The sequence below is a fragment of the Marmota marmota genome, unplaced genomic scaffold (genome assembly GCF_001458135.2).
Source record: "Marmota marmota marmota unplaced genomic scaffold, marMar, whole genome shotgun sequence".
NCBI lineage: Eukaryota > Metazoa > Chordata > Mammalia > Rodentia > Sciuridae > Marmota > Marmota marmota.
Window position 1 is genome coordinate 65700722 of NW_025999842.1, and position 21482 is coordinate 65722203.

The window sequence follows — 21482 nt, forward strand, 5'->3', positions numbered from 1 at the left end:
AATTTTGAAACTTATTCCTTTCCTTCCTCCCCTCTTTTCTCTTTTTTTCTTCCTTTCTTTTCAGGTTCTGTGAATGGAATCCAGGGCCTCAGTATAGCACATAGTAAGCAAGCACTCTACCATTGAGCTAAACCCCCAGGCCTTGAAATATGATGTCTTAAACAAAAAATGTGAATCTGAATTCTTGCTTATAGTTCTTTGACTTTTATTCCACTTGGGATTTTTATGTATAAAAGTGAAATCTATGGCCAGTCGTGGTAGTATGTGCCTATAATCCCAGCTACTTGGGAGGCTCAAAATTCTGGGTTAGCCTGGTCAATTTAGTGGCAACCTGTCTCAAAATTTAGAAAAGGCTGGGAATGTAGATCAGTGGCAGAATGCCCCTGGATTCAGTCCTCAGTAGTAGTGTAAAAAGAAAAAGTGAAATATATGATGAGATTTATAGGGATAATTTACTATAGATGGTTGTCAACTTACAGTGGTTTTAAGATTTTTCCACTTTATGATGATGTAAAAGTAATACACATTTAGTAGAAACTGAACTCAGATTTTGAATAGTGACCTTTTCCTGTGTAAGGGTATGTGGTATGATCCTCTGAGCTACAGCTTTAGTCAGCCATTCACAAGTGTGAACATTCAACTGATACTATAGAGTGTGCTACATTCTTAAGTTAGGATGTTTGGTAAGTTAGGCATCTTGAATGCATTTTGGACTTGACATTTTAAATTTAGAATGGGGTTATTGGGGGAGGGGCTAATCCTATCATAAATAGAGGAGTATCTGTACTTCCCTTGATTACATACAACTGTATGTCTGTATTGATACCAGTTTTTTTTTTTTTTTTAAATGAAAATGATTGGTAGGGGAGGCTCTTGTTTTTAGTAGTTGATCCATATTAAAGATCTATAGAGTTGCAGCAAAGTCCTGAGGTGAAAAGGGTGGCTTTTGAAATAAGGTTAGAGTAAAATGATGTTTGAGGATAAGAGGACCAGTCATGTTTAACCCAGCATGGCTATCCAGGAAGATCCGTAGTCCCAGGCAGTCCCAGGATGGGTTGGTCAATCTCTCTGAAAAGAGACACCCAGAAAACCAGAGGGTTCTATCCAGCTCATCAAGTTTTATTAGTGAGCCATAGGACTAATATTTCAAAGCCTTCATTGTCACCAGGGTGCAAAATCTCCCAGGTAGTCAGAATCCAAGCCACAAGTGGCCTTCTGGATTAAGATCCACATCTTGAATTTAATGTTTTGTGGCTAGGAGGGGTTTTAGGTTTGATTCATTACATCATTTTGTTAGTTTGCTGCACTGTGTAAGTCTTTGATAAGTTCAAGAAGCAGTTTAATTCATTTTTTTATATTAGCAGTTTAAAAAGTTGTTATGGTGATAAGTAAATTCCCAAGTTTTTTTTTTAAACCCTGAAGTTATCCATACTTGGATTTTTTTTAAATGACTATTAATTTTTTTTATGATGCCAAGGATTGAACCCAGTGACGAACTTGTGCTAGACAAGTGCTTTACCACTGAGCTACAACTCCAGTCCCAGTGTCCGAGTCTTGTGTGTTAAAAGTTAAAAGTTGAGTTTATACTTAATGAGAATCTTTCCTGTTTTGAGTTTTAAAATCCATATGATGTCTAAACTTCAAGTAAATTTTAAGTTCCATAACTTAATCTGTTCCCTTTTCTTGACTTTTCATGCTGCCTTTTCTATAGATTTGCTGAGTACCTGTCCCAGTAAGTAGACTACATAGTTGCTTACTGGCTTCCCGCTGCCTTATTAAGACAGCAAACTTTGTGGAAAGCAAGGGTCCTCTCTCATATCTTCACCACTATATCTTGGAGCTAAGAGTAGGTACACTGAAACTTCTAATAAATATTTGTTGAATTGGATGAAGGAATGAATGAGTAGGTTTTATAATGCAGCATGATTTCCAGATTATTACTGATTTTTTTTTTTTTTTTTTGTACTAGGGATTGAACCTGGGAACATGTATCACTGAGACATCCCCAGCCCTTTATTTAGGGATAGGATCTCGCTAAGTTGCTTAGGGCCTCACTTAATTGCTGAGATTATAGGCATGTACCACCACTTCTGGCAAAACATTTTTGTTTTCAAGGAAGCATTTAGACTCGTTTTGTTTCAAAATTGTGCAGAGGGGATAGAAATATGGCTTTTGAAAAATTTGCTATCTGAAGCCTCAGAGGTTCTGGTACAGTAACTGTGGTTTGGAGCTCAGGAATCAGTAATACTAATGGATAGTCTGGGTGTTTGCTGAGGTACCTGGTTTGAGGACTGTGCTTTGGAAAAAACTGCTTTAAAGGTAAATAGTGAAGATAATTTATTAGTTAAGAAATGACAAAACTAGAAATGTATTGAAAGTAATCTCTTTCTTGCCTGCTGTGGAATTATTCAAGAAGGCATCCAGAATATCTGTCAGCAGCTCCTGGTACATACAGAGTATGTGGAATTCTAAAAGCCTTTTTAGGCCTGGGCTGGAGAGCCAATCCATTTTAAGCAGTGGTAAGTTCATTTTATATTTAAATGAACTCCATTATGATGCAGGATTCAGTAACTTCTATCCTTTAAGTTTGTCTTTTTTTTTTTTTTTAAGATTTTGTTTAAGGTGAACACATTGTCTTTATTTATTTTATTTATCTTTATGTGGTGCTGAAGATTGAACCCAGTGCCTCACATGTGCGAGGCAAGTGTTCTACCGCTCAGCTTTAACCCCAGCCCCATTAAGTTTTAGTCTTAATGTTACTTAAAAGATTCAAAGGGGGATTCTAGAAATTTGCTTCAGCCTCCATTTAATCTCATAATCATGAATGAATTTTTGCCTAATAAAATGGGATTGTAGGAATAGTTAACACTCCCATACTTCCACATACATTACATTAGTCCTCACAGCAGCATTATGAAGGAGTATATTATCAAGCCAAAAAGATGAAGAAACTGAGGCCCAGAGAACTTGAGTGACTTGGACAAAGAGTAAGTGGTGATAAAGCAGGAATTTAAATCCAGGTTGATCTTAACCACTGAATGCTCATAGGTGATAGGAATTCTTATACTACTTTGTGGCAGTGGGGGAGTAGGGCATTTGGGAGCCATTGGTAAATGTATTTACTTTAAATTCTCAGTATCTGGCTAATTGTCTTGGTCATTTTGTTCTTGAGATTATAGTCCTGAAAATAATTTCTTGTTATTTGTATTTCTAACTAAAGTAATTTTTAAAGATTTTTCATAATTTAAGTTGGAAGATTTTAATCATAAAAGTTGAATTGTTTGAATCCATAATTTTCAGTTTATCATATATATTGGTATCTAAAATAATTCTGTTATACCTGATTTTTCAGTCTTTCTGTCTAGTGGAATGTAATACCATGAATTGATGTTTATTTAACTACAAGTAAATTATTAAAATTTAATTTTGTTCCTTTTACTTGACAATTTGTTACATTCCCCCTGCAAAACTTTATCCTAATATAATAAATGTTTATATGGACTTGATGATTCTTTCATTCTGTGCAACATTTGTATATAAATTGTTAAATTTTAATTTGCTGTCACCAAAGGCACTAAATATTCATGTTTTTTCTGGATTGAGTTTAAATTGTTACTTTTACCTAAACAGCAAGTTCTACATGTTTATACTTTGAGTAAAAATTTTTTGGAGGTATGCTGCTTAAATCTTAAAATAGATTTGGGGCAGGGGTTGGGGGGGAGGTTAATGGCCCTGATTCAAAGAGAGTTCAAATTGTCTTCTTGTTATGGCTTCCCAAGGTTTTTTAAAAGTTTTTAAAGGGCGTTAAATACAGTGGACCAAACTATACAGGATAGGTAAGAGATGCCTCTTCTGTGAAGTGTAAGAAGGGAAGATGGGAAAGGAGAACTGGCTTGATACACTGATTATAGGTGCATTCTACAGCATGCTCACCTTATGAACTACATGGAATTTGATTTTAAAAACAATTTGTCATCTATCCATGTCTACATCCTTCTCAGGAAGTTTGGTTACCCTTGGAGTTACACATAACTCAGGTGGAAGATAGAAACACTATGTATTATGCTGAAAATGATGCCAGATGTTCATTCACTTAATACTGTTACAGCAGATAAAACAAAACGCCTATCAGTAAGGGTATAAGGTGAGTGTATTTTCTTGGTGGAATGCTATGCATCATTTGAGGTCTAAAATGACAGTTTCTTTGGTGCTGTGGTGCACCCACTGGCTTGGGAGGCTGAGGCAGGAGGATCACAGTTTCAAAGCCAGCCTCAGCAACTTAGTGAGGCCTTGTCTCAGAATATTTTTAAATAAATGGCTGGGGATGTGGCTCTGGTTAAACACCCTTGGGTTCAATCTCCTGGTACAAAATGACAGTCTCGCATTTTAGAACAAAGTAATATTGTGTGAACGTGTATGTTTGAAAAAGCAAATTCATCTTGGTGGAGACTAGGGCCCAAGGAAGAGTATGTATTAAGATTATTTAAGATGGGGTCTTAATGGGTTCTTCGGGTTGGTCTTGCTCATGGGCTCAAGCTCAAGTGATTTTCCTGCCTTAGCCTCTTGAGTAGCTGAGACAGGTGACTTCAACCCCCTTTTTTTTTTTTTTTTTTTTTTTTTTTAGTGTTTGTGTTGCTAGTGATGGCAAAAGCACCCTAATACTGAGCTGGGTCCTGAGCCCTTGACTTGTTCTTTAGGTATGTAAGTTCTTTCTGCTGGGTAGTTTTTTGATTTTCTCAAAGTATGTGTGAAACGAGAAAAGTGTCTCTGGGAAGAACACATACTAGTGAGCAGTTGACTCAAATTATCATCTAAAATAGGTATGTTGTGTTTCTACCATCAAAAGCCTGTCTTGATACCATGTATGTTAATACTCCTGAGATCCTGTACTGTTTTTTTAGCCAAGGCCATGATGAAGGGGTGGTGTTCAAATTCTAGGCCTATTTGTTTAAGAAGTATGATTGTGCCTGCAGTGGCACAATCCTTAGCAACTTGGTGAGACCCTGTCTCAAAAAGTGCTGGGGATGCAGCTCAGTCAGTAGTTAAAAAGTCTGGGTTCAATACCAAAAACCCAGGGGAATCTGCTGAGATTTCCTGGATGCTAAGGTTATCCAGAGGAAAACCAATTTTCTTTTGAACTGTCATTGATGCAGACTCAAAACACTGTACTCTTCCTAATTTTTATTCAAGCAATAATATATTTAGAGCTGAAAAAGACCATTGTAACAATTTCTTGATATTTGAAATAATTAAATATCTATTAAATAAGAGATCACCCAGTAGTGAATGTTCATTTTTGATTGCAGAACTTGAATATCTCTTGAATCTCTTTGGTTATCACAGGATCAGAAAAATACTCGTCCCAGCTCAAACATTACCTTAGGATGATTAAAAAAAAAAAAAAAAAATTAACTCCACAGTAAACAAATGTATTGCTGCAAACTACAATGACTTCCAGGATCATGATTAATGAAAAATGCTCCTCGAGTAAATACTTGCCTTTCTCCATGCCAAGCTGCAAATCTGAGGCCCAGTCAATTGATGTTGGGCTATACATAATAAATTCACAACTAGAACTTCTAAATGCTACCTTTAAAATGTGGGACCTTTCCAAAAATTACACTTAATGCAATTGTGAAATATCAGTCATTTGAAACTTGAGCCCCTTTTGTGAATAGAATTAGTAATTAAAAGTTATCCCCTTTCCTGCTATAACTTTGTATCTCAAATTGTCTTTATTATCCTAGGCCCTTCCATTGTAAAAAGGTAGAAAATTATTGTGTCACAGTTTCTATTCACCTCAATGGTGATGAGGATGACGATCATCCACTCCAAGCGCAGTGCCCTCTTCTCATTCAGATGATTCCGCATTAGATCTGTTAGTTCCATGCAGTGCTGAAGTTTTTCATTCATGACCTGTATTAAAAAAAAATCTTTTGGTATATTTATACAATTTAAATTTATTTATTTTTAAGAAATAAAGCCAGGTGCAGTGGTATACCCATGTAATTCCAGTGACTGAATGCTAAGGACAGAAAGTTTAAGACCAGCCTCAACAACTTAGGTCCTGTCTCAAAAAGGGCTGGGGATGTAGCTCAGTGTTACCACTGAGTGGAGACAGGGTGGAGCTGGATTCTATGCACAATACTGCAAAACAAAAACCCTCCCATTTTTCATCTCTTCCCCAAAGTCAAGAAGCCATTCTTTCCAGTCAGTCTCCTAGAGGCATTTTGTAATGCAGATTTAAGAAATACGTGCATGCCAGTCTTTGTAAAGCTCTTCCATCCCCCCTTGGGGATTGAACCCAGGGTGCTCTACTAGTGAGCCACATCCCCTACCCCCCTTTTTTTGTATGTGGGGGACTCTTGCTAAATTGCCCAGGCTGGCCTTGAATTTGCCATTTTCCAGCCTCAGCTTCCCTAGTTGCTGGAATTACTAATGTGTGCCTGGCTATTTCTAAGATTTTGGTAGAAGATATAAAAAATGAGGTTTCTGAGTCTTTGTTTTTGGTAGCTGCCTTTCGTTGTTTTAGTTTTGGTAGTGGAGATTAAAGAGAGCATTCTTCTGAGCTACATCCCCAGCAGCACCTCCCCACCCCCTTTTTTTCTTCCAAAGGCACAGACAGGTTTATTTAGGAAAGGAAAGACACATTCAAGGGAAAAGGGGTGTGGGGGGGGCATTTTCAATAGAGATGCCTTTGTGGTCAAAGAAAGCAAAACACAAGGGAGAATGCAGACTGTCTCCAGAGGGAGAGCAACCCTTTGGTGTGGGGTGTTAATAGTTATTGAGGGACAGTGCTAGGAGCTGGACAAGAGGTGGAGACAGGGTGGAGCTGGAGAATTTCACTCCAGTTTTTCTTCTGCACTATCCTTCATTTTACAGGGCATGCCTGTAAACTTTGTATATTAATGGCCTGTGGGTGTTTCCTTTAAGATTATGTAGCCCTACCCCAAATCCCTAACACCCCGGAATTTGATCCCTTAATCTTAAGGGTTGATGAGGGGTAAAGATCCATCACCTATGGCTACTTCAGGTGATGACCCTGGCTGGTCAAAGTCTCATAATGACTATTCTAAAGGAGATATACATTGTCTCAGTTGATCCCTGGCTCTTTTTAAAATTTTATTGAGATATGGGGTCTTACTGAATTGCCAAGACTAACCTTGAATTTGCAATACTGCCTCAGACTCCTGATTCCCTGGGATTACAGGCATGCCCATTCATCCTTAGGTGGTTAACAGTTTTAAAGGGCAAATTTAGCTGGGCCTGGTGGCACACCCTTGTAATCCCAGCAATTTGGGAGGCTGATACATTGAGACCCTGTCTCAAAATTAAAAAAAAAAAAAAGGGCTACAATGTGGTTCAGTGGTGAAGCTGCCCTGGATTCAGTCCCCAGTACTAAGAAAAAAGACAAAACATGTTTTTGATTTTTTTTTTTTTTTTTTTTTTTTAAAGCATGGCCTTAAGATGTTAAAAACAATGGTTACCTTCTACTAAAACCCAACACCGAACATGTCCTGCCTACTCACCACTACCTGGTGCTACTTTTTACTCTGAGCAGCAAAGGTTCTGTAGTATGATGACTTATCTGCTGGTTTTGGGAATTCACAGAAAATACTGAATTTAAAACCTGTCTGACTACTGGCAAGTTATATACCTGCTTAATATCTCTGCTTTGTGCTTTTTTGGGTTTTTTTGGGTTTTTTTAGTTGTAGATGGACACCATGCCTTTATTTATTTTTATGTGGTGCTGAGGATCGAACCCAGTGCCTCACACGTGCCAGGTAAGCGCTCTACCAGTGAGCCACAACCCCAGCCCTCTGTGCTTTGTTTTGAAAACTGGAAAGTCTAGGAACAAACTTTCCAAAATAGTTTTGAGCCAGGCGTGGTAGTGCATACTTGTAATCCCAGCCACTCTGGAGGCTGAGGCCTTAAGCAACTGAGACCCTGTCTCTAAATAAAATACAAAAAAGGGCTGGGGATGTGGCTCAGTGGTTAAGTATCCCTGGGTTCAATCCCTGGTGACCAAAAAAAGGAGGGGGTGTCATTCATGGGAGTATGCTGAAGTGCAAGTTTATCCAGTGAGGACTGAGACTAATCATAGTGCGAAAATTGACAAAAAACTCTTGGTGCATCCTATCCTGTTCATGGATTCTACAGTGGTGAACTACAACAATAACATTCACCCACACTCTATAGACTTCATGGTCACCTGTGATGTCTAATCTGAATATTTATAACAGTGTTTCCTCCTTCCTTCCTTCCTTTTACTTGACCACCTCCTTCCCTTTCTTCCCTCCCTTTTTCTGTTGACTATTTCATCTTGGCCTATAAAATGTTCACCCTTAAAGTTTACTTCTGTCTTCAAATTACCTACTCACCCCTTAATTTCAACTCTGACTAAATAAACAACATCTTCTTCCTCCACTTCCTCATCACTCAACTTATTTAATTCTTTAGGATTTGTATATAACTCACCTGCAAAAGTATCCTATTAAATATAAGTTAGTTCCAAAACCCAGTTAACCCAAGCATTTGACAACATGTTGAAATGTGCAATCAAGAGTCTCTGCTACTACATGCTTCCTATTTCATTTAGCTATAGAGGCACTTGTGTCACGTAAGCAAATGAAGAAGGAAAGAACGGAAGGCTTCATGGGGGTGCTCAATGTGAAGTAGGCCTTCAACAGGCAGTTGCCAGGAAGAAATGGGAGGTGGCAGAAAGGGAACATTTATTTCAAACAGGAAACAGCACACAGGGAACATATCTAGACAGTGCATAACTTGGAAGAAGTGCTTGGAAGTCAGGTAAATACATTCTCAGAGGCATTGAGTACCCAAGTAGTATAGGTAGAGTAATGCCCCCCATCCTATAGATATTTGCAGCTGTTGCTAGAACCTATGAACATCACAAGACTGTAAGATGGCTAATCAGCTGACCTTAAGACAGGTAAGGCTAGGTTATCTGGGTAAGCCCAATGTAATCATCGGATCTTTTAAGTGTAGAAATAGAAGAATTCAGAATGATACAATGCAAGGAAGACTCAACTTGCCTTTGCTAGACTGAAGTAGGGGCTGAGACACAGGATGTAGGCAGCCTCCAGAAAGAAAGAAAGGCCTACAAACTCCTTGATTTTAGCCCAGTGAGATCTATGTCAGGCTTCTTACCTATAAAACTGTAAAATGGTAAGCTTGTGGTAATTTGTTACAGCAGCAACAAAAAATATGCCACACTATAATGTCTAGGCTTTATTAAAAGAGAGTCCTTTTTTTTTTTCCCCCCAATTCTGAAATACTTGTTTTAAGATTCACTGTTCTACAGGAAAGAAGGCAGAATGGCAAGTGAGACGATATGTCTCTGCCTTCTGGACCGAGGGTGCAGAAGGTCTTAGACTAGTCCAGGGGAGGGAGGAGGCCAAGCAACAGTAGGGATGCATGTTAACTATGGGGGGACCTCAAGGCTGGGGTCGGTATGGCAATCCTATCTGTTGTTCATTAGTCCAGGGCTTATCACCTAGGCTTTCAATAAATATCTCCCAATGAATGAGTGATACTTAGTTAGGAATGGAGAGATGGTCTGACAGATGAGAAGTGGAGGGTGACGCAAAAAGAAGACTCCCAGATGACTTTAATTTTCTGACTGAATGACTAGATGGTGAGGCTTGATGGTTCTGCCAGTAGCTAAAATAGAAAACAGGAATGGGTCAATCTTTTCTGAAGAATATAATGAGTTTCACTTTGAAATGTCAATACTGATCTATTCTACAAATTCAAGAACCTACTGTATGTGGCAGCTTTGCCAAAACTGGGAAGCAAATAATCATAGTCTCTGATCTCAAGAAGCTCACATTCCAGTAGAAATGGCACATGTATTTAGAAGGAAAGCTATAAGATATGTAAATGTGGAAGGGGTCTGTGAGATTTGGGAGTCAACTGGGCAATACTTGGTAGACGAGGGATTAGGATTATACCTGGAAATTAACAAGAAAAGGTGGAGTATAAGTCATGAAAAGGAGTGCTCATGGAGCAGGTAGCACGAGAACTATCTGTGACAGGGACACCAATTTGATAAAATGGCACATGGCACTGGCTGCAAACTGGTTTCTGTACCCCTCCCCCACAGTGCTCTAACTGCTCTCTGAAGATTTTTTTCCAGTGATCCAATTACCAAATGAAATGACCTGACCTCTGCCCTCAAGTTTTTTGACTGCTTTTCAGCACGTCTTTCGCCCCATCTCCTGATTTCCCCAAGACTTATCTTGGGGGAAAAAACAAAAATAAAGACCAGCTTTCCCCTAGTCTTCTTGAAAGACCAAATGGCTTGTTGAAGGCCAGAACCAAATTCATTCTTCTTTTGATTTAGCTGTGGTGCCAACAGAATGTTGAGCTGTCCCCGAAAGGCCATTGTGTTAAAGGCTTAATCTCCAGGTGGAGTTATTGGGAAATGGTAGAACCATTAAGAGGTGGAGCTTAATAGAAGATCTTTAGGTCACCGGGAGTATGCTTCCTGTTTTAGTCAGCTTTTTCACCCACTGTGGCCAAAAGACCTGACAAGAACAATTGGAAGAGAAAAAATGTATTTGGTGCTCAGTTTCGGAAGTCTCAGTTCATAGATAGCCAGTTCCACTTTGGACCAGAGGTGAGGCAGAACATCACTTAAGAAGGGCGTGGCAGAGGAAAGCAACTCAGGAGTAGAGAGAGCTCCACTCAAGAAGGACAAAATATACGCCACCCCCCACCCCCACCCCCTGCATGCATGCACCCATCAACCCAGCTCCTCTAGCCACACTCGACCTGCCTACAGTCACCACCCAGTAAATCCCTATCAGTGGATTGATGCAGTGATTAGGTTGTCTCTCTCAACCCAGTCGTTTCACCTCTGAAGCTTTCTTGCATGGTCTCACACATGAGTTTGTGGGGGATACCTCATATCTAAACCACAGCACTTCCTAGCTTGTGATGTAAGTGGTTTGCTCTGCCACATGCTCCCACTATGGTGTGCTGCTTCATTACAGGCCCGTAACAGTGGGGCAATCGATCAAGGACTGAAACCTCCCACACTGTGAGCCAAAATAAACCTGTGTTCCTTGTAAGTTCATTATCAGGTATTTCTGTTAAAGTGATCGAAAGGTGACTAACACAAGTCACTTTTAAATCTTACACACTATTCAACTAGTCTTGATTGTTTGTGGGGATGCCAAGAAAATACTTAAAGAGAAAATGTAGTTTGAGAACTTACAGGAATGCTTCCTAACTCAAGTGGAAGATTTAACACCAGAGAGATGCCTGAGTGAGACTGGGTAATGAACAACTAACTTGCTAGTGGTGAGGGTGGTAAAACAGGCACTTTAAGGCTACCTTTCACTTATCTGACCACTCTTTTGATGTCTACTCTGTAGGATGTTGGGCACTTTGAAAAATATAAGGAAAGCATATCCTTCCCTCAACGCAGTGGCACTGAGCCTTTAAAAAAATATTTTGACACAAGGTGTCATTGTGGAGGCTGGCTTTGAATTTGTCATCCTTCTGCCCTAGTCTCCCAAGTAGCCGGGATGATAAGATTGAGCTACTATGTCCAGCTAAGTAATTTCTTTCTTTCTTTCTTCTTCTTCTTTTTTTTTTTTTTTTTGGTGCTGAGGATTGAACCCAGGGATGCTTAACTACTGAGTCACATCTCCAGCCTGCTCCCTTTAAACTATCTTCAGATAGGATCTCACTAAGTTGTTAAGGCTGGTCTTGAACTTGTGATTCTCCTGCCTCAGCTTCCCAAGGCACTGGGATTACAGGTGTGCACAACCATGCCCAACAAGTCATTACTTTTTGATGGAACACCAAGGTGAATGTAGGGAGTGATTGGAAACAAGACTGAAAAAGGAATAGAGTAGTGAGGACCTTGCATATCAAGCAAAACCCACAGAATATAAACACTTGTGGCAATGAAGGAAACTGGAAGTATTAAAATTATTTGGAGGGAATGAAAAAAGTTAACAGACACTCTCAGTAGAGAAACAGAAGATGTAAAGAAGAAACAGAAATTTTAGAACTGAAAGTGAAACACAATGAAATAAAAAATTCATCCTCAATAGGAAAATGAATATGACAGAAGAAAGAAGGGGTGAACCTGCAGGTGGAACAACAGAAACTACCCCACCCGCACGACAGAGAGAAAAATACACCGGAAAAAATGAACAGAGCTTCAAAAGACTTGGACTATAATAAAAGATCTAAGGTGCAAGTTGTAGAATGACAGCAGATTTCCTGTCAGCAGCCAGGGAGGCCAGGGGGAAGTGGCCCAGCATTTTTCAGGTGTAAGAAAAGAATTATCAACCCCAAATCCTGTACCTTGTGAAAAGATCTTTCAGGAGTGGAGGGAAAATTAATGGAGGGGATGGAAAAACTAAGCAAATGTGTATCAGCAGACTTATCTTTAAAAAGTGGCTAAAGAAAATTCTTTTCTCTCTTTTTTTTTTTTTTGGTACCGGGGATTAAACTCAGGGGCACTCAACCACTGAGCCACATCCCCAGCCCTATTTTGTATTTTATTTAGAGACAGGGTCTCACTGAATTGCTTGTGCCTTGCTTTTGCTGAGGCTGGCTTTGAACTCTCGATCTTATTGCCTCAGCCTCCTAAGCCGCTGGGATTACAGGTAAAGAAAATTCTTGAAAAGGAAGAAAATAATAAATGAAGAAATCATGGACATAAGAAGGAAGGGAAAGAACAGAAAGATAAGAATATGGGTAATACAACAAACTTTTCTTCTGAGTTTTCTAAAATTACATTTGATGGTTGAAGCAAAAATGATAACACTATCTGATTAAGTTCTTAATATCTATAGAAAAAAATGGGAAAAAGAATAGTTACGATTTACAAATACGGGAAAGAGGGATGTAGTGGGAAGTAAAGTTTATATGCTTCATTTGATCTGGTAAAATGTGGAAACAGAAGACTGTGCTGTCTGTATAATGACCACAATAGCCACTGAATATCTGTGGGAGGAGATATGCTCAAAACAACATCAATAAAACAAAACTTTTAAAAGTCTCAGCAATCCTCGGGAAGTCAGAATTGATATACCCAACAATATGGAAGGCTCTCAAAGGCAGTACATGCTGGTCAGTGAAAAAAGCTGATTTTAAAAGTTACACACTGATTCTACTTATAATAAAAATATGGAGATGGAGAACAGATTAGTACTGTCAGGCTGTGAAGCTGGTGAAGCTGGGGGGTGGAGGCTGGTGTGGGTATGAAGGGGTGCCTGAGGGAGATGTGAAGCATTTTGATCCTGTGGCTACACGGATTGACATGTGTGACACAGTGTCATAGAACTCTGCACCTGTAGCACCACCACTTTCTGTTTGCTCTGCTCTTTCGCCATGTAGTACACTCCCCGGCTTCCACCTCCACAACGGCCTTGAGAAGGATGCTTCTCTCCAGGCACCTTTTTTTTTTTTTTTTTTTTTTAATATTTTTTAGTTGTGGATGGACACAAGACTTATTTTTATGTGGTGCTGAGGACCGAACCCAGAGCCTCACATGGGCTAGGCAAGAGCTCCACCACCAAGCCCCCGCCCCACCCCAGCCCTTCTCCTCTCCATTTTACCTCCACTCTTCTAAGTACCTCAGAGATAGTTTTCTTTGGGTAACTTATTCTTATCGAATCTCAGCACTTCTTAAATTTAGTTTATTACCCTTCCCCTGATTCTTCTTTGTTTGGCCACCTTTCTGTCTGTCACCTGCAGACAAATATTAGTCAACTTTTGTCCTCCCTGGCCTGCGATTGTCAGTCGCTTGATTCATCATACAGGATTTTTCCTTAAGTTTATTTCTGTTTTCAGTGTCTCCATAATAATTCAGGACTCCCCAAACTCTTGCTTAAACATGACAAGAATTTCCTAATGCACTGTTAGGCCTTCAAACTCCTACAAATCTCATCTTTGAAGCAAATATCAGAAGATCCTGACTCAAAAAGTTGAAATGTGAGTGTAAAGAGGACAAAAGGGCCATTTGAAGAGATCTGAACAGAAGTTAAAGAAGATATATCCCTGAAAACAGTTACCATGTTCACTTAATTTAAGTGCCATAGTCATGCAAATTGTAGTCAACAACATTTTTTCTCTTAACAAAAGTGCAAAGTACATACCTTAACTCTTCGAGTAATGCTAAGGAATTGACAAGTTTTATCATAAAGTTCCTCCAAGTTTTCCCTGTCCCAGTAGAAATCAGGAGTGATCAGGAAGTCTGAACTCAAGTTTATACGGTGCCTTAAAAAAAAGAAAATCATAATCTTTTTATCTTGAATTATAAATCAGTGTTTCTATTTCATACTTATATTGTGCTATATGAGAACATTTTAAAGTGCTGACATTTGCAAAATACTTGTAACTTAAATCTAAACACTGAAAAAAATTTTAAAATTCTCAACCAAATTAATCCAGTCTTTAATTACATTCTGTTTTCAATTTCTAAAGTTGTTTCTTTTTCATTACAAAAAGCTTATAATATACACACACATATTTGGGAGGGATAGGTAATACAAAGTTCAGAATTTTAAAAATATATACAGGTATAAGCCTGTCATCCCAGCAATTTGGGAGGCCGAGGCAGGAGCATCGAAAGTTCAAAGCCATCTTCAGCTGGGATGGGCACACACATAATCCTAGCAGCTTGGGAGGCTGAGGCAGGAGGATCAAGAGTTCAAAGCCAGCCTCAACAAAAGCGAGGCACTAAGCAACTCAGTGAGACCCTGTCTCTAAATAAAATACAAAGAGGGCTGGGGATGTGGCTCAGTGGTCAAGTGCCCCCGAGTTCCATCCCCAGTACCCCACCCCCAAAAAAGCCATCCTCAGCAATTGAGTGAGTCCCTGAGTATAGTAATTTAGCAAGATCTTGAGTAACTTAACAAGAATCTCTCTTAAAAACAACAACAACAACCAAAAGCCTGGGGATGTTGCTCAGTGGTTAAGGGCCCCTGGGTTCAATCCACAGTACCAAAAAGAAAAAAAAATGTGTATATACATTTATATGTATAGGTAAAATTGACAAATAGTACTCTTAATTGTGGGTGTGGGGGTGACTGAACCTTGGGCCTCATTTTACCACTTAGCCACACCCATCCCTTTTTAAAATTTTTTATTTTTGAGATGAGGTCTGGTTAAGTTGCCCAGGCTGGTAGTAAATTTGCAATCTTCCTGCCTCAGACTCCTCAGGAGCGGGATTACAGTGTGGCCACTACACAGCTTTCTCCCATTCTTACCTTCAGCTCTCCTCTCCTCCCACTTCCTATGGTGGCCACGTTTCCTCTGCATCCTTCCAGTGATTATGCAAACACTGGACAAGCAGACTCACACATCCATTCTTTCTCTCCCTCTCAGTTTCTGTTTTGTATAGAGGTCTAAGTTTACTTAAAAATTTTTAAATAAGTGAAGATTTAAGTTGTAAAAGTTACACATAAATAGTTGCTTACTATAAAAAAGAAAATATCCTAGACAGGAGTTGAGAAAAATAGTGGTAAACCCTAGTAAATACATGACTCAAATCCTTTATTCTCTCCAATGACAGGCCCTGTGAACACTTCAATGTGGCCTTATAGATGCTCCCTGCGCATACATGCTATCAAACTAAATGTGAATGATTTTTTTCTGTTGTGACTTCACCCAATATACCTTGCCATGTTTCTTTTCAGATTCATCACCTTCCTTTATTAACACACATGCACTTTTATTTTAAGAATAAGGAAACTTTGGATAGAAAAGTCAGCCTTATAGCGCTGGGGATGGACCTCAGTGGTAGAGTGCTCGCCTAGCATGTGTGAGACACTGGGTTGGATCCTCAGCACTACATGAAAATAAATAAAAAATAAAGGTATGTGCCCATCTGGAAGCCTTATAGAAACTTACAAATCTAAGTATATTTAGTTCTAACTTTTGAGGCTTTATTTATTTATTTTGTGGGACTGCAGATTGAACCAAGCTCTTTATCCATTATAGATAAGCACTCTACCACTGAACTATATAGCTAGGCCTTTTTATTTTATTTGGGGATGGGGTCTTGCTAAGTTGCCCAGCCTAGCCTCCAACTTGTTATTCTCCTCCCTCAGCCTCCTAAGTAGCTGGGATTATAGGTGTGCACCACCTCACTCAGCTACTTTTGAGGTCTGATATTATAATTTGCAGCATCAGCTTCTGCCTGCATTACTAAGAGAACAAGCGAGAAGAATGCAGCTTTTCCACTTCTGCCATGGGATTGCTCCTAAAGAATGACCTTGAGTTAGGGTCCCTAAACTATGAGAAATGCATGGATGATGAAACACTGAACTGCTTCTCTCCAGGCAGAATATCTAAGCAGCAGCAGCCAGCCTAGGGTAAACATTTACAAGGAGCTCTGGTAATTCAATACATTAGAAGGAATAAAACTGGATAATACTGCCCAGTGAGACAAAAAGCAATATCCAGGATGTTTTATTCCATAAATCCTTGGACAATTATAAGAATAAAACAAACTGAAGCCAGGTGTGGTGGTGTATGCCAGTAATCTCAGCGACTCAGGAGGCTGAGGCAGGAGGATCACAAGTTTGAGGCCAGCCTCAACAACTTAGCAAGGCCCCAAGCAACTTAGTGAGACCCTGTCTCAAAAAGGGCTGGGGGTGTAGCTCAGTGGTAAAGCACCATTGACATCAATCCCTAATACAAAAAATTAAACTAAAAACATTGCCAGACATTTATTTACAATGTGCATTACTGTATTTCATAAATTTTAGGTCACTGTCCTTTCCATTTAACATCTGTAAATATGGGAGGTATCTTAAAAATTATTGATGGGTCTGTTAAAATGTGACAGTTGTGACTTATTTGTCATTACCTTGAACTATTTCCAATAGCTTCCTTTCTGCATGTTTAAGAGGGAATCCATAAAAATTAAGACTAAAGGGCTATGTATGTAAAACCTAAATTCTAAGATTAAAGCACATTATTATAATTGCTAGATATGTTGAACATTTTTTTCATACTTTTTGACCATTCATATTTCTTCTGTGAAATGTTTGTTCAGTTCCTTTGCCTATTTATTGATCGGGTTATTAATTTTTTGGTGTTAAGAGTTTTGAGTTCTTTATATAGCCTGGAAATTATGCCTTATCTGTGGTACTGGCGGGGCAGATGTTCTCCCATTCTGCAGGATCTCTGTACATGTTCTTGATTGCTTCCTTTGCTGTGAAGCAGCTTTTCAGTTTGATACCATTCCATTTACTGGTTCTTGAGCCTTAGGGAGTCTTGTTGAGGAATTTGGTTCCCAAGCTGACATGTTGGCGAGTTGGCCTACTTTTTCTTCTAGTAACTGCAGGGGTCTCTGGTCTAATGCCTAGGTCCTTGATCCACTTAGAGTTGAGTTTTGTGCAGGGTGAGAGATAGGGGTTCAATTTCATTCTATTACATATGGATTTCCAGTTTTCCCAGCACCATTTGTTGAAAGGCTATCTTTTCTCCAATGTGCGGTTATAGTGCCTGTGTCTGAGATGAGATAACTGTATTTATGGGGGTGTGTCTGTGTGTCTTTTATTGGTCTTCATGTCTGTTTTGGTGCCAATGCCATGCTCTGTAGTATAATTTAAGGTCTGGTATTGTGATGCCTCATGCATTGCTTTTCTTGCTAAGGATTGTTCTGGTATTCTGGGCCTCTTATTTTCCCAAATGAACTTCATGATTGTTTTTTCTATTTTTGTGAAGAACGTCATTGGGATCTTTATAGGAATTGCATTAAATCTGTATAGTACTTTTGGTATTAGGGCCATTTTTATAATGTTGATGTAAATTAAAACTACACTTGAGATTCCATCTCACTCCAGTCGGAATGGCAGTTATAAAGAATACAAGTAACAGTATATGTTGGTGAGGATGTGGGGAGAAAGGTACTCTCATACATTGTTGGTGGGACTGCAAATTGGTGCAACCACTATGGAAAGCAGTATGGAGATTCCTTAGAAAACCTGGAATGGAACCACCATTTGACCCTGTTATCCCACTCCTCGGTATATCCAAAGGTCTTAAAATCATCCGACTGTAGTGACGCAGTCACATCAATGTTTATAGCAACTCAACTCACAGGAGCCAAGCTATGGAAACAACCTAGGTATCCTTCAATAGATGAATGGATAAAGAAAATGTGTTATATACACCCAACGGAATATTACTCGACATAAAGAATGAAATTATAGCATTTACCGGTAAATGTATGGAACCGGAGAACATCATGCTAAGTGAAATAAACCAATCCCAAAGAACCAAAGGCCAAATGGTCTGACTTGTGGATGCTAACCCACAACAAGGGAGGGTGGTGGGGATAATAAAAGTCCACTGGATTAGACAAAGGGAAGGGACGGAGGGGGGAATAGGAAACAATAGAATTCATTGGTCATAACTTTCCTAACCTTGTATTTGTATAAAAAACCAGGGTAATTCCACACCAGGTATGACCACAAGAGCGGGAACCTAAATGGAATTAGTTATACTCTATATGTGCATATTCTGCCAAAATACATTCTACTGTCATACACAAAAATGAAAAAATGCCAAAATAGAAAACTTTTTCTTACAGTCAGAAAAACAATAAAAGGCAGCCATTCTTTTCCAGTTCTTTACCTAACCACTAAAGGTGTATGAAAACATGATGTGGCAATGATTCAATATGTAGACAAATTCCATCATTCTCTTAGGTTACTACAATTCTATAACTAGATAACTCTGTTTTCATGGAGGAAGAAAGTTATATATCTTTTTAAATTCTTCTTAGTTGTAGATGGACACAATACCTTTATTTTTATTTTTATGTGGGGCCAGGGATCAAACCCAGTGCTTCACACATGCTAGGCAAGTGCTCTACCGCTGAGCCACAATTCGGCTAAAAGTGGTGTATCTCCTGAATTCTGGATCCATTTATATCTCCTGAATTTTTCATTTCAGTATGAAATAAATATGAACATAAAAAAGCATTATTATAGTTTAAGTGGCAGGGTTTTCCTTGTCTATGGCATTTTATAGTGACTGAAATTCAATGAAATATGGTATATAACTTTTCAGTAGCAATTAAGTGATTTAGCAACATGATGCAGTGATATATTTTTACTGAGAATTCCCATTAACCAAATTCTAGACTGAATCTTCCTACCTTCAAAGAGCATCTATTGTGCCCTTGATATGGTTTAATGTAGACCAATTAAAATCTCTTATACATGCTGATTATCCTCCAGTATAGTCCTAATACAGCCTGCTTGGTTCTCATGGGTAAGAGTTCTCCATGCTAGTAATCAGTGAAAGAAAAATAGCTGTAATTCCCATCAAGGCAAATTTCTCTCTCTCTCTCTCTCTCTCTCTCTCTCTCTGTTTTTGATACTAAGGATTGAACTCAGGGGCACTTGACCACTGAGCCACACCCCCAGCCCCATTTTTTATTTTATTTAGAGACAGGGTCTCACTGAGTTTGCTTAGTGCCTCGCTTTTGCTGAGGCTGGCTTTGAACTCGTGATCCTCCTGCCTCATCCTCCTGAGCCACTGGGATTACAGGCGTGTGACACCATGCCCGGCTTAAATGTTTTCTCTTTAATATACAGGAATGTTTTCTTGATATTTTAAGCATATGAAATGTTATATTTACAAAAAGAAAATTTTACCTTAGGGCAAAGAGTTCACCCATTTTCTGCATAACTTCTTTATGAGACAGTTTCACTTTCTTGCCAGCTTTTAAAGCCTATTTGGGAGGGGGGAAAACGTACACAGTCAGCCCTTTTTCTGTGGGTTCTTCACCTGTGGATTCAACTAACAAAGAATAGAGTATTTTTAAAAATTGCACCAGCACTGAGTATGCGGACGATTTTTCCTTGTCACTGTTCCCTAAATGGCACAGTATATTACAACTATTTACACAGCATTTATATTGTATTAGGTATTATAAATAATCTACAGATGATTTAAAGTATACAGGAGAACATGCATGGGTTATATGGAAATACTATGCCATTTTACATAAAGATAAGCATCCATAGTTTTTGGTATATTGGGGGTAGGGGTTGGGCCCTCGAACTAATCCCCCATGGATACTGAAGGATTCTAGTAAGTATTAGATTCATCAAGCAAATTCTAAAGGAGCAAAATTTTAAACTTACATACATAACTCTTATATGTCAGTCTCCCAAATAGACATCTACACTCACCCCAAGATTTCAAAATCTTATTAAGTAGAAATTTTATGCTTTTTAAAATTTTCCTTTGCTATAGTTTATTTTCTTTCTTTTTTTTAATCCAGTACTGGGAATTGAACTCAGGGGCACTTTACCATGAACTATATCTCCTGCCTTTTTCATTTTGAAGTAGGATCTCACTAAGTTGCAGAGGTTGGCCTCAAACTTGCCATCCTCTTGTCTTGGCCTCCTAAACCACTGTGATTACAGGTATGTACCATCATGCCTGGCTAGTTTGGTCCTGAAAGTCCCCCAAAGGCCATGTGTCTGAGGATTTGGTCCTTATCCTGTGGTGTTACTGGGAAAAGGTGGAAGCGTTATGAGGTGGGGCCTAGTGGGCAGGAGCTAGGTAACTGGGGTGTACCCTTGAAGGGCAAAATGCTCGGCTTAAATGTTTTCTCTTTAATATACAGGAATGTGACACCATGTTCGGCTTAAATGTTTTCTCTTTAGTATACAGGAATGTTTTCTTGATATTATTAAGCATATGAGATGTTATATTTACAAAAGAAAATTTTACCTTAGGGCAAAGAGGATAGTTAGTTAAGGAGAGTTAGTTATGGCAAAGGTAGCACTAACGTAGAAATAGGAAACTCAAGATTTCTAGGCCCTGTTGACAGACCAAAGCTAGTCTAGCACTCTGGTAGAATTCCAGACTTTCTCTTTGTTTCCTGGCTACAAAGAGGCGAATAGCTTGCTCTCCCACAGGCTCCCTACCATGAGATGCTTTTTTGCCACACATCTAAAAGCAATGGATTTGTCCAACTATGGACAAAAATTGCACCAGCACTGAGTATGCTCCAAACTGTGAGCCAATATAAACCTTTCTTCTTTATAAGCTGATCATCTTAGATATCTTGTTACAGTAATAGAAAGCTAAAATACCCTTTGTATCAGCACTTCCATGATATACATTCCTAATCTTATCATAAAAACAGGGCCTTTTTTTCCAAGAGTAATTATTGTGTCACGGTAAAAACATTAGTAAAAATGACTTTTAATGCACTTTGACATTTTTAATATAACTTTATACATTTATAACCATATTTTAAAAATAACTTATCTTTTATGCTACTATATTTCTCAAAATTTAGTAGTCTTTTTTTAATCACAAAAAAGTGATAATCTCCTTCCTTAGAAAGATTTCATTTTCCTTTTTTGTAGAACTGGGCATCAAATCGCGGGCCTCTTAGCATGCTAGGCAAATGCTCTACTACTCCAGCACAGTTATATTTTTATTCAGTTGATTAAAAA

The 21482-nt window shown here is 38.8% G+C and overlaps 1 protein-coding gene across 10 annotated transcripts in view; it reads right to left on the bottom strand.

Annotated features, from left to right (window-relative positions):
- Positions 1 to 5166: 5166 nt before the first annotated feature.
- The window catches only part of Rmnd1 (required for meiotic nuclear division 1 homolog), a 79955-nt gene continuing 63639 nt past the window's right edge, over positions 5167 to 21482 (bottom strand). For 6 of the 10 annotated variants that reach the window (XM_048799961.1, XM_048799928.1, XM_048799931.1 and 3 more), the window contains 4 exons: positions 19662 to 19738; positions 14142 to 14262; positions 5800 to 5916; positions 5167 to 5378 (listed from right to left, as the gene is read on the bottom strand). In XM_048799961.1, the coding sequence (XP_048655918.1) occupies positions 5346 to 5378; positions 5800 to 5916; positions 14142 to 14262; positions 19662 to 19738 (348 nt within the window). In that variant the 3' untranslated portion in view covers positions 5167 to 5345. Of the gene's footprint in view, positions 5379 to 5799; positions 5917 to 9065; positions 9682 to 9715; positions 9886 to 14141; positions 14263 to 15254; positions 15376 to 19661; positions 19739 to 21482 lie in introns of those variants that run through there. The other 4 variants (XR_007346308.1, XM_048799947.1, XM_048799956.1 and 1 more) reach the window with 4 other exon arrangements.